The sequence below is a fragment of the Dipodomys ordii genome, unplaced genomic scaffold (genome assembly GCF_000151885.1).
Source record: "Dipodomys ordii isolate 6190 unplaced genomic scaffold, Dord_2.0 Scaffold5, whole genome shotgun sequence".
NCBI lineage: Eukaryota > Metazoa > Chordata > Mammalia > Rodentia > Heteromyidae > Dipodomys > Dipodomys ordii.
Window position 1 is genome coordinate 13,107,342 of NW_012267221.1, and position 13,889 is coordinate 13,121,230.

General features: G+C 33.1%; 1 protein-coding gene across 2 annotated transcripts in view; it reads left to right on the forward strand.

Annotated features, from left to right (window-relative positions):
- Psmd14 (proteasome (prosome, macropain) 26S subunit, non-ATPase, 14) overlaps positions 1–13,889 on the forward strand; it is an 89,565-nt gene that overhangs the window by 52,464 nt on the left and 23,212 nt on the right. For both annotated transcript variants that reach the window (XM_013030401.1, XM_013030409.1), the window contains exon 7: positions 346–496. In XM_013030401.1, the coding sequence (XP_012885855.1) occupies positions 346–496 (151 nt within the window). The remainder of the gene's footprint in view (positions 1–345; positions 497–13,889) is intronic.

The window sequence follows — 13,889 nt, forward strand, 5'->3', positions numbered from 1 at the left end:
ATCCAACTCCCAGAGCTAAGGAGTTAAAGAGTAGATATTTACTTGAATGCTGAAAGGGTAAAAACTGGCTCTGAGAAAGTGTGGTAACAAGGTGAAAAACTGAAAGCCTTATCTACCACTGCTAATGTGCAACTCTTAATGATAGCACTCCTTTGTCACACTTATTCATTTCTATGTTTTCTGGATAATATGGTGTACAATTTCAGAGTTTCTAATGGTGCTTTTTCACACCTGTGTTTTTTTCATCTCTTCTTAATTTATACCCTGTTAGTGTGTTGTTTCTTTTCATATCATAAATATATTACTTGTTCTGTTCTGAGCATCTGAATGCCCTCTTTGTTTCAGGCCTGAGATGGTTGTTGGTTGGTATCACAGTCACCCTGGCTTTGGCTGTTGGCTTTCTGGTGTGGATATCAACACTCAGCAGAGCTTTGAAGCCTTGTCGGAAAGAGCTGTGGCAGTAGTTGTGGATCCCATTCAGAGTGTAAAAGGAAAGGTAGAGTCAATTCTATCTTTGTTGCTGTCTATGGCCACATTCTGTTTACACATAGATTAAATAAACATCCATTTTGTCTTACACAGGGTTTTTAATCACACTAAAACCACTTTATACTTAGAAGAACAAAAGTATTCAAGTCAGTTAATGTGTTTTGATATTTTTAGCAGTTTAACTCTTGAGGGATTTGGCTTTTTTTTTTTTTTTTAGTTTATTCACCTAGTGTCGGGTATGAATTTTTTTTTTCATAAATCTGGGGATGCTAAACCATACTGAAAGCTGCCGTATACATTTTATTACTGTTTTAAATAGGTTCACTCTACCTTTTTAAAATTTTTAAATGGTATCCTTGGAATTGGCATAGTATTATAAAATGTCTGTTTGAAGGATTCTGCTTTATGTTGTGCAGGACGTATTTTGAAGTTAAATATTCCAAATCTTTTAGACAATGAAAACTTGCACCAAAGATTTGGTATCAGCCATTCATGTATCTGGAGTGAGGACACAGATGAATGATTAAATATGCTAAATGATTCTGAAAAGAGATTTACTTGCAAAGCATAATGGGTTATAGTTGCTCTTTGTTGAAATCTCTTTTGTTCTTATTTAGTTCTCTTTTTTTGTTCGTTCTTTCGTTCTTTCTTTCTTTTTTTTTTATTTCTTTCTTTCTAGCCCCATATGCCATTTTCCTATTTCCTGCCTCATGACAGCAGGGAGCAGCTCTATTATCACCTTCACAGAGCTGTCTGCAAATGTGAGAGGCAATTCGATTTTGCTCAACCACAGGGAGAGTGGATTAGAAAAACTACAGAACATACAGAAATTGGCTAGGTGGTTACTGCTTTAAAATACTGCTGAGGTGTCTTGTTTGAGCATGTACTTCCATTGTAGTGTAGAATAATTGTTAAAATAAAATCACAATACATTTATGGAATCCTTTTTAGTCAGGTTTTACAAATAATTTTTAAAGTGCTTAGAAATAAATATTTGCTTGATATCTATCAGATCTACAGTTTGATAGTAGTATAGATTATATTTACATCTGCTCACCAACTTGAACAAACTACACATAGTTGTTAAAACATGGAGTTTTTATTTATTATAAATTTGGAGTTGAATGTTTCCGCATATATTATTATGATACATAAAAATTGAGGTCTTCTTCAAAACATAATTCTATTAAATGAGATTTAGCTTTTCAGAGACAGGAATTATCCCTAAAATCAATAATAATAGAAGCTGCTATACGAGACAATTTAGAATAGACAACTTATTTGGCTTGCTGCATGCTTGTGTTTATATTTACTTAGTTTCTTGTTTAAAGCTCAGCATAAGCATATTTATATCAACTTGGTAAAAATCAAGTTGATTTTCATCTCAAAAACTCCTTGGCTTTTGAGAAGTACAATATAATAATTCAAGTTTAAATCTTTGGTATTTAAGGTTATCTTTTTAGTAACCTAAGTAATTTAATTAAATAATTATTACTGTTTTAAAAATACACAGTTGCCTTACCACAATAATTAGCTAGCAATAATTAAAACTTACTCTTAAGTATAATTGTAAATAGGAATTTTAGTTTTAATACCTCATTAAGTATTCTAAAATATTCAGCATTTTATATCTAGTTATAATTTATTAAAAATGAATTGCATTATAAAGTACACTGATTATATTCTTGTTAGCTATGTTAAATCTAGTTTAAAAATAAGTTTATTTTATGTAAGGTAATATATCTATATGTTATGAAAAATATTCTTGAAAAAATATTATTCTCTAATATTGATGACTATTACTACTTGTTATACCCACACTACAGATTCATATGATTATATTCCTGATTCCAGATCTTTGTCAGTAATGCAACTTCATCTATATGGTGCTTGAGTTTTGTTACAATTTATGATTTTTTCTGTGCCAAGACCTCTTTGCCAACTGCTGATGGTTTATGCCTGTAATCTTAGTTACTGAGAAAGCTAAGATCTGAGGACTGTAGTTCAAAGCTAGCCTGGGTAAGAAAGTCTGTAAGACCCTTATCTCCAATTAACCACTAAAAAGCCAGAGGTGGCGCTATGGCTCAAGTGATAGAGCTCTAGCCTTGAGCAAACAAAGCCCTGGGACAATGCCCAGGGTCTGAGTTCAGGCACCAGGATTAGCACTCATGCACGTGCATATGCACTCATGTCCCTCCATAGGCCCCCCCACATCTCAAAACTTATGAGCCAAATTAAATGCTAGAACAAACATAAACATAGTGTGAGTTAAATTGTAAACTTTATAATACAAAGTTATAAAATGAAAAATAGTATAGTATTCTCCTTCTCCTTTCCTGTATATGTTTTTTCAAAGCTGTCAAAATCTTTAGTAAGTCAATGACTAGGTCAAGAAATAAAATGAAAACCTATGTGTAAGTGATTTAAGTTGGGTCTCTTAATATTTTTAAGCATCTCTCCTATGTATTTTTATGTTTTCCCTTTTATGAATTCTAGTTTTTACTTGTGTCTTTGAGTGATTTGATAATCAGGATTCTTTGTGAATTCGTCATTGATTTGATTGTAGTTTTTTTAAAAATAACTTCTGTTTGTCTGGTATTGCAGTAATAATCATTTCAACTTACCACACTAATTCTTTCTAGTAATCTTAGAGATAGGCACGACTATTACCTTTTGTCAGTAAAATGGTTGAAAAAAGAGGGAAGGGTCAAGAGATTACTTTGCCAAAATCACAACATAAGAAAGCAGCAGAACACGCACATAAATTCAAGTTTATAAAATTTGAGTGCTCAAGTTTTGTTTTTTTTCTTACTTTTTAATGTTAGACTATTATAAATTAATCAAAATAAACTTAAAATCAAAATCAAAATGGTAAATGAATACCAGACGACATTTCAGTCTCTGTAATTAGTGTGGCTAGATGTCACTCCTTTCAGCACTAAGTTAGGTGAAAGAGCTATGCATTGTCTCTAAATTGTTAATAGTTCTTTATATTATGCATAATAGGTATTATGTATTTTTACGAACAATTCTGACTCATCTGTCAGTTTTTTCTAGACAGTGAGACCACTTAAATGATAAAATACACTATGATAAATAATCTGTTGCACTCTTTATACTACATTGCTATAAATGTTTTTAAATGATAGAGGTAAAGACAATTGCTAATTAAATTCGTAATTTATAAAGAGAGTAATAAGCTCATGGATATAAACAGAGAGGTCTACTCTAAACAAATCAGTGAATGTTTTTCAGGATTCTGGTCCTGTTTTAGTTTATTTACAATAATATACACATTCAGATATTTTAAGTACACATTCAAATATTTTAAGCTTTGTTTTGTAAAATGCCACTGTGGCAACCTCTTGCTTTATATTTTGTCACCTTATATATTCAAGCTATAGTTGGCTTGATCCAGCAGCAAATCAGAGTTAATTCAACTATACGCATAGGCTTCTCCTTAGGAAAAAAAGAACAGCATTAACAACAAAAGGATACTTTGGGTAATATCAGAACTAACAAATTGATTGTGACATTTTAACTTTTATATTAAAAAGTATAACTACTTTAGAGAATTTATTTTCCTTATAAGAGGATCCTTGTTCATAACATGTTCAGATACTACCTGCTGACTGCAAGCAGTTGTTGTAGTATCTGGTTTCTTGGTTGCAAACATCAAAACTGATGACAATTTAATTGTAAGTACATAATTCCAATGGATTTTCCTAAAAAATTTTTACTTATATATACCCAGTAGACTTTTAAAAAGTGTATTGTTTATATTATTGAAGATGACCTATAGATACTACTTAATTATACCTGGTACACCTATGTGCTAATGATATTGGGGTACAAAATTGAAAATATTTTTTGTTTCTTGAAGATAATTCTTACACATTGTCACTAGTGATCAGTATATTATACCATTCCTTGCATATAAGACACTACAAAATGTACTAATATTGCTTGTTTTTGTAAGTATTAAGTAGATTTTCAAGCACAGAAATAATTCAACAAATATTCAAAACTTTGTGTGTATCAGTAGTATTATGCTTGTAGGAAATGTCATAAATGCAAATTAGGTTTAGAAAAGGGAAGAAGATAGTATGTACTGAACAAAGTTGATGAAGCAGATACTTAGCTTCAAGAGTGAAAGGGGGAATATCACTCAGCAAAGAAGAGCTTATGCCATGTGTGAAAAATGTAGAAATACTATCATTCTCTGTGCTAATATAGCTGTTCATCCTTTCACAAATATAATGTAAAATCAATGGTATTATTTATATTCATTTATTTTGATAGTATGGGGTTTGAACTCATCATCTTTTGCTTACTAGGTAAGTACTCATCCACTTGAAGCATGCCCTCAGCCCTTTTTGCTCCCCACCCCCTTCATTTTCTGCCTAAGCCAACTTGGACTGCTATCCTTCCCAGGTAGCTGGGATGACAGGCACCTATCACTGTAGGTGTTTATTGGTTGACATAGGGTCCTGAAAACTTTTTTTTTTAATCCGTAAGTAGTTTTACAAATAGCTGTCATTCAGCAGAGCAGTTTATGAATGCAATGTATTTTGATCATTTTTCCCATTCCTCCTTTCATCCTCTATCCCTCCTAAACCCACCCTTCTGTTATTTTGTTTTAATTGTCATTAACCATAAATGAGACCCTAGAGAATAAACACATCTGTAAAAGAAATGAGTTAGATGTGAGTGTCCTATTTCCAGATATGTAGAAGTTTGTCTTTCTCAAGAGAGGGGTACTTTTTTTCCATAATGTCTTCTACTAGAAAATTGTCAGATGGTAGAGGTTTTAAATAATTCAAATAATAGTTTTCCTTTAAGCTTTTACTTGCTTAAAAAAAAAAAGTATGCAAAGACAGGACAAAGTATCAAACAGCGTAGGTTTTGGGACAAGCATTCAAATCCCAATTTTTCGTCATGACCTTGAACAAGCTACCTAGTTTCCTTCATCTTCAGTTTTCTCATCTATAAAATAGGGAATTTAATACCCATTTCATAATATTATGAATATTGTAAAACATCTGTATAGTGATTAGAATATATGTCATATAGAAAGTATGTAATTATTAGTATCTTATATAGTATTTATTATGAAATATCTTCATTTTAGAAATGAAATATAAATATTTATGAAACAATTATAGAGAACTTAGCATTTTTAAAGTTGTCTTTCTGCATACTAATGAAGAAAGTGATTATATTATCTTGAAACTCTGGCCCATAAAATGATTTGGGGGGGCTGGGAAGATGGCTCAGTGGTAGAGCGCTTGCCTTGCATGCCTGAGGCCTTGAGTTCGATTCCTCAGCACCACATAAGCAAAAGAAAAAAAGCCGGAAGGGGCGCTGTGGCTCAAGTTCTAGAGCGCTAGCCTTGAGCTGAAGAGCTAAGGGACAGTGCCTAGACCCAGAGTTCTGGCCAATGACCGGACCCCCCCCCTCAAAAAAAAAAAAAAGGTTTGTGTGTGATGCTTAACATCTTTGTGTTTCAGTCATCATTTCCGTTTTCTTCTCCACAGGTTTAGTAATTTTTACAGGTTACTCATGTTCATTTATTAAATGACTGAAACATGACACTAACAAGGTCATTTGAACAGTTTGTTCATGCACATGAGTCTGGATAAATTTGAGCCTTTGTATAATGAGAGCAGATCTCAAATTTAGTACATTGTTTGTCTTTGCAAGGTAGTAAAAGACACCTTTCCTACTATTGATTGATTTTTCCTTACTTGTGTACTGTAAGAATCAGTTAGGGGCAGATAATTTATTTACTTATTTATTTTTTGGCTAGTTCTGGGGCTTGAACTCAGGACTTCTTTTGCTCAAGGCTAGTAGCACCCACCCTACCAATTGAGACACAGCACCACTTCCGGCTTTTTCTGTTTATGTGGTACTGAGGAATCTAACACAGGGCTTCATACATGCTAGACAAGCATTCTACCTCTAAGACACAGGGCCAGATAATTTTAATTCCCTAACACACACACACACACACACACACACAGGGCCAGATAATATTAATTCACACACACACACACACACACACACAGGGCCAGATAATATTAATTCACACACACACACACACACACACACACACACAGCCTTTGTCTAGTTTTCTTGATTGAAACAAGGAAAATTAGGAAATACCATAGAGGACATAAAAATTCCATTCCTGATGTAGTTCTGCGAGCATACTCTTCCAACTCTTGGAACAGATTTAGTTACTGTCTTATCTTTTGTTTGCCTCCTGTTTGTTACTCATCCATTTTTTGAAATTTTATAATGCTCTCAGATCTTGTGAGAATGCCTATGAAAATATTATGGGTGCTAATGTGACTGTTAGTTACCATTCATTAATTGTTATAGCATTTATTTAAATGCTATAATCAAGAATTTTTAGTAATATAAAAACAATATTAGAGGAAATAGAAGACACTATGAAGAGAAATATACGCATCTAACTCATGTAATTCTAAATCCTTTCTACATTACTTCTATAATAACATAAGATTGTGGTATACAGAGAGGTTAGTTACATAATTAAGGTGATAAGTACATTTCTTTTTGAACAGTGTTACTCCCTCCCTCAATTTCTCTCCCCTTCCCCCTCCACATACCCCTCCAAGTTGTAAAGTTCATTTGCAGCAGTGTCTAGTGAGTATAGCAATTTTATGCCTTAAGTGCTAAGAGAATAAATCTTCAATGGTGGTAAAAGTTCCAAGTGGAGTTCTTTTACTCTACCACTTCCTTATTAGTATCATCTCAAAGCTAATTTACTTTGCATTATTACTTGGTGTGCATTTGAATTATTCAAATGTGTTTCAAATTAGTTGAATCCAACTGTTTAAGCAAAAACGCAGAAGAAACTTTTAAGTCAGTGTCCCATTATCTATAAGAATAGTATTTATTGATTCTTCTTACTGAATTATTTATTCCCAAATTATGTAATTATCTGTGGTCATATTTTTAAACACAAACTTGTTGATCACTGTTGTGGGGCAGTAGCAGTACTTTGTACACTAGAGATAAAAAAAAGAATAAGATTTACTATATATCCTCTTTAATATTTTGTATTAGTAAACTGACTTTGAAGAGACCTCTTCAGAGGTGGCATATATATTCATTTTTAAACATCATATTCTAGATAGTAACATTAGTCATTGTCAATTGCAAAGATTTTTTTTCTGGACCTAGGTCTTAGTTTTTACAGGTATAATGTGTTATTGTAATTTGTTAAGGAATGTATAATTTATTATATTGGTAAATTAGGCTTCTATTAAGCTGTTTAATAGATGCTTGTCCCACCTTTCACATTACAAATAGCTTTACTACATGTGCTTTTTATTCCAAATTTGTTTTTTATTCTAAAAGTCAGTGCTATATGCTGCTGAAATTTTCAGTTTGACAGGCCACAGGAAAGGTACTTAATGAATTTAAGCTAACATCAATAAGAAAATAGGAAGAGTATATATAAAATTAATTATTAGGGCTTGTTTTTTAAATAGATAATTGATGCCTATTGTCTTCTCTTTTCCTTGAAATTTTTTTTAACATGAATTGTAAGATTTTGTTAAACAAAAAATCAAAATGCCTTGGAGGTTTTTTTATTGTAATAAATTTATATATATACATATGTATTTTTAAACCAAATTTATTTATGCCACCTAATTTGTTATAGGAGAGACATTCAGTATAAAGTGAAATGATAGTTTTTCCTGCTTTTGTATTAGGATAGCTAGATGATAGTTCTATAAACTTTAGTTTCCTCACATGTAAATTGATATTTTATTATTACCAATAATAACATGCCTTTTGATATAAGAGTTTAAAGCTTATAATTTGCTTATTTATTTGTACAGGAAATGTATATCAGTCCCTTATTCTTTTCATCTGACTGCCTATTACCATGCTAAAATGATTGAACTGGAGTCTTTATTCTCTAGGACTTTTTCTTTACTTTATATGGAACTATCAAGCAAGCACAAAAATTGTTTTCATTTGAATACTACAATGGGATCTAAAGTTACTTGATTATTTTATGTATGCTGACTGAATAGCCACCCGAGAGAACTGTCACTCTTAAGTTGGTATCAAACCAGTGGCCCACAGGCAGTAGTCTTTGAGCTCATTAGCAGTCCCCTGAGGAATTTAGTTTTAAATTTACTGTTGTTTTGTGACATATGAATCTAAAAACATCTGTCATGAATGTTTATAAACATTCTTCTGACTTTTAGCACTGTTCAATCTAGTAGTACTGTGCTTTAACAGTGTCAGTTTGGATATTGCAAAGATCATTCAGCAGGATAAAATTAAGCATGTAGCAGATGTATTTAGGGGAAATACTCATGATGGGAAAAGAGTAAAGCCTTCAGACAACTGGGGACGTAGAAAAGAAGGGTAAAATTGGATAGGGAAAACCTAATTGTAAGCTATAATCCTAGGTATTCAGGACGCTGAGATCTGAGGATCGCAGTTCAAAGCCATTTGAGGCAGGAAAGCCCTTAAGGTTCTTTATCTCTAATTAACTACCCAAAAGCTGGAAATGGAACTGGTCTCAAAGTGGTGTAGAGCACCTTAATGTGCTCAGGACAGCACCCAGGCACTGTGTTCAAGCCCCAGGACTAGCACCAAAAAAACAAAAGTAACAACAAAAAAAACTACTGTAGGGATCTTTCAGGCAGAGTTGATTGCCAGAGGTGTCTTTTGGTAGCAAAGGGTTCTAATACCATTGTTGTATCTAATCATTGGCTTAGAGCAAACCAAAGGAAAGCATGACTTGGTATGAGTCCCAGGGCATCCAAAGTTTTGGAAATGAAAGTCAATTTTAGAAAGTCAATTGTAGAAATAGGCTCCATGGCTTCAACTTTTAATAGCAATAAGAATTACATAGAAACATATATACTTAATATTACCACCAACTCTGTGATGTATTATTTATGACCAAACAGAAATTGAAATGTTAAATAACTTGTCCTAGGTTACTTAGGTAGCAAGTGATAGAACTAGAATTCTAACTTGTGTCTCAGAAACTTAAACTTCTTTACCATATTGACTGAAATGTATATACTAAAATACTTCACTCAACTTCCTTTTACAAGTTAAAAAAATTCATTTCACAGTGTTTTGTAGATCTAAAAATGCCTAATTACCTTTTTGCCATACTAGTTTCTGAAAATCGATTTGTTTTCATTAAAGCATATATGTTCAAAACTTGTTTGAAACTCTTTGAATTTTGATGCATGTCTTCACTTGTCAAAAAAGTATGTTATTCTACTTTTACTCCATCCCCCTTTTCTCCCAGTATATTGAAATTGTAGTGCAGATCTCTAGCTACAGTAAGCAATTCTCCAAGGATGAAGAAAGAAAATGTACATACACATAGGAATTTCTTTTCCAGAGCTAAAATTGACATTTTATAAATAATTTCCATGTTGCAAACTTGAGACTAAGAAATCACAGCAATTCAGTGATATGCATTTGGCATGAGTCAGTTTTAGTTTTTAGTGCTTTCCATTGGAAATGGCATAAAAAGTAAGAAATCTCTGAATTTTTTATGCTGTGGGCTTATAAGAGACATAAGATGTTTTTTCTGATAGATGTGTGGCAGTGCATGGAAGCAGAAGTAATGAAATGGTCACAAAGCTCAAGAGTACTTCCCAGGTCACATGCACTCTTAATTTTTAAAGAATCTAGAGACAACCTGAACAATGATGATAACAGGTCATTTCTAGGTGATAAAGAGTGTTTGCTATGGGATGTTGCTTTTCTCTCCACACTTCTTTTTGTAGTGATTTGATGATTCGTTTTAATTTATGGTAGGTTTCTATGTTTTTAAGTATGTAGTCTAGTTGGTAACTGAATTTTCTTTTTCTTTCTTTTGTTTTTTACTTTCCAGCACCGATTTTTGAGGTGTTAAAAAAATCTTAAGACATTGGTCTTACCTCAGATATTTCCCATATTTATTGAATTCAATATAAGTACAATTGAAAATGCCATGTCAGGGCGGCAAGGAAGAAGACAGACAGACAGACAGACACACACACACACACACACACACACACACACACACACAGAGAAGTGCTGAAGGCTTCAGGGCATACTGAAAAGGAGGGAAAATATTGAAAAATTAGGTGGGAGAAGATATTCCTGAAATTCCTGTCTCATTTTTTCTCCAAACTTTAGTCATTTTGGTCTTTTTTTTTTTTTTTTTTTTGTCGGTCGTGGGGCTTGAACTGTGGGCCTGGGCGCTGTCCCTCAGCTCTTCAGCTCAAGGCGAGCGCTCTACCACTTGAGCTACAGTGCCACTTCCGGTTTTTCTGGTGGTTTATTGGAGATAGGAGTCTCTCCTGCCCGGGCTGGCTTTGAACCGCGATCCTCAGATCTCAGCCTCCTGAGTAGCTAGGATTACAGGCATGAGCCACCAGCACCCAGCTCATTTTGGTCTTTCTATATTAACCATGGATCTACATAGGATATTTCAGTTGTAGTAAAGATCTCTGTGTTAAACCAATTCATATTTCACAACTAGTTAATGTAAACTGCTCCATAAATCCTTTTCCCAGTCCCTTAATTTTTATACTAGTTTTCTCAATATACATTAGACATCATGGATTAGACTGAATTTTAAAATGGATAATAAAGCCCAGTTATTTTATTCAAGAAAAAAAAGTGGCTTTCTTTAAAAGTAATTATGGATTGGTGCTTTGGAAATTTAGTCTAGTCTTTCAGTGACCCAGCAGTTGATAAGAAAACAAGAACTTAAAAATAGCATATTGGATGAACCATACTATATTCATGAAAGAAGCCAAAAAATATAATTTAGACTTAATTTGAACATAATTCAAGTTTTTTTGTCCTAACCAAGGATTCATCCGTAAAATGAAATGATAGGTCATTTGACCCTTGGCCATGCTTGGAATAAACATGGAACTTAGTATTGTTTTTAAAACTATTTTGCTTTTATAAGCTAAGACAGATGTACAAAAAAGATGTAGTTTTTATTTTGTATTGGCAGCTTCCAAATATTTAGTATCTATTTCCAAGAGTTGCAATTAGTAAAGCAACCATGGTACTGAAATCTGCACATCCCACAAGCTAATTATATTTGCAAGGTCAGAGTGAATACATATTTTCAGAAAAATAAAGGGTTATATAAATATGTGTCTTCTACTTGGCTGTTATATCACAGTTTGTTGATCTGGAGTATAATGTGTACAATTCACAAATTTGTCTGATAACAGAAAGTGGTGTGTGATTGTGTTTATTTTACTAACCAGTATATTCACAGCAATCACTTCCAAATATCTCTCCAGTAAAGATGTGTTAATTACAAAACAGACAAGGTCTTCTATTATATTAAAGCTACTAACAAGAAGACAGCAGGAATCACACATGTAAATAGCATCATCAACCCCTATTTTAGTCCTCTGTTTTGATCTGTGAGTTGCGCATAGACCAAAGGTGCTATTAAAGACTGAGTGTATGAAATAGGCAGCATTATATGAACAAAATTTATTCAACAAGAAAACAGACCTTTAACATGAATTTAACAAGCCTGAGAAATTATAAACTATCATATGCTGCAGATTCATGCAGTGATAATAAACAAAAAAGGAAAGTAAGAGGTTTCCCTAAGCTAGCCAAACTGCTAATGGTTTTGTTATAAGCTGTCTACTGTTGCAGTGACCTCTGAAAAGTCTCAAGGCACTTGTACCAGAAAAAATTAAATGGTCAGGCTGGTGAGCAAATTCAGTGTTGTTTTTAGGACTTCAGCATGGGAAGGAATTTTACAAGTATAACATCATATTCTAGACATTATTCTTCCTATTTCAGCTTGGTGGTTTTTGTTATTACATAATAAGGAAGTGATTTTTGTGCAGCCATTTTTGGTTAAACAATTGGAAGTTTACAAGACAAATGGAATGGGTGTAATGGATATGTAGTTCAAAAAGAAATATTTAGAAAATTCTGATATCTCCCAAGATGGATTGTTTTTCCTGTGACTTCCCTAATACTTTAATTCTTGGGGTTCTTTGTTTAGTATATTCTCAGATTTATAATCAACCATTGAGTGACCACTTTGCTGTCATTTTGTTGCATCATGCTGTAAATACACAAACATGGGGAAACATCTTCAGCTCATGAACACCTCCAGTTCTCGCTAGGGCTTTTTCTTGAATCTAACTGTGGCATAATTAACACCTTCTTCACCCATTGCTCATTAGTACACTGGACATTAATGAGTCTATTTTGATAGGTTGCTCTAAAGGAGGGAGGATCCTACTTATTCTCACAGCAGAAAAAGCAATTATAAAATTGTACAAAAATTAAAATGTAGACTATTGCGATATTTTTTTTTTTTGCATGCTAAGTCTAATTTTGGTCTGCAGGTTGTTGAACATGTTAGTTTCCTTAAGACAGTTACTATAGTGATGGCAGCAAATTCCTTTAATCTTAGTGTGAAGTAATCATTTCTATTGGGTATCATTGCTACTCACAAATTGTCAGTTTAAATGGGTCATTTCACATATGCTGTAACTTATTAGTTGGACAATTGTTTCCTTAATTTTTCCTCTTAATTTCTTAATAAAATTAATTTTTATTTTCAAAAAACAGACCATGATAACTTCTTGGTATTTTCACTTATTTTTTGTGGTGTTTCATACCTGCTCACATTATTTTTCAGAAATAAAAGAGACTTTTACATGTAAAATAGCTGTCTGGTATTTTAGTTTGAAAAGTTAGCATTTCATTGTGATATATATTGAGATTTCCATAATGTTGTGCTAGTTTTTTTCCCTGCAAATGAATTTACTGAGATCTTAAAATGGAGCCATAAAATAATATGATCAAAGTGATAGTTTGCTTCTTAATATTTCCCAATAATAATAGAGTGGCAGTTTTAAAGTATTACTTGTTTAACATGTGCATCAGTCTATTGAAATGGTTACTTTCGAACCATCATTGCATAAAAATGAAAAAGTTTCTTTGAACTATCAAAGCATTAATATTCTAAAGATGTTTGGTTTTATTTTGAGTCAAGGGGAATCTTTAGGAAATGTTGAACTATTAGAATTAAAAACAGTAGGCTAAGCTAGGCACTGGTGGCTCATGCCTGCAATCCTAGCTACTGAGGAGGCTGAGATCTGAGGATTACGGTTAAAAGCCAGCCTGGGCAAGAAAGTCCGTGACACTCTTATCTCCAGTTAACCACCAGAAACTGGAAGTGGCATTGTGGCTGAAGTGGTAGAGCGCTTGCCTTGAGCTGAAGAGCTGAGGGACAGTGCCCAGGCCCAGAGTTCAAGCCCCGTGACCAACCAAAAAAACAAAACAGTAAAAAACAAAAAACCCAGTAGGCTTGTATAGAAACTTCTGATTGATTT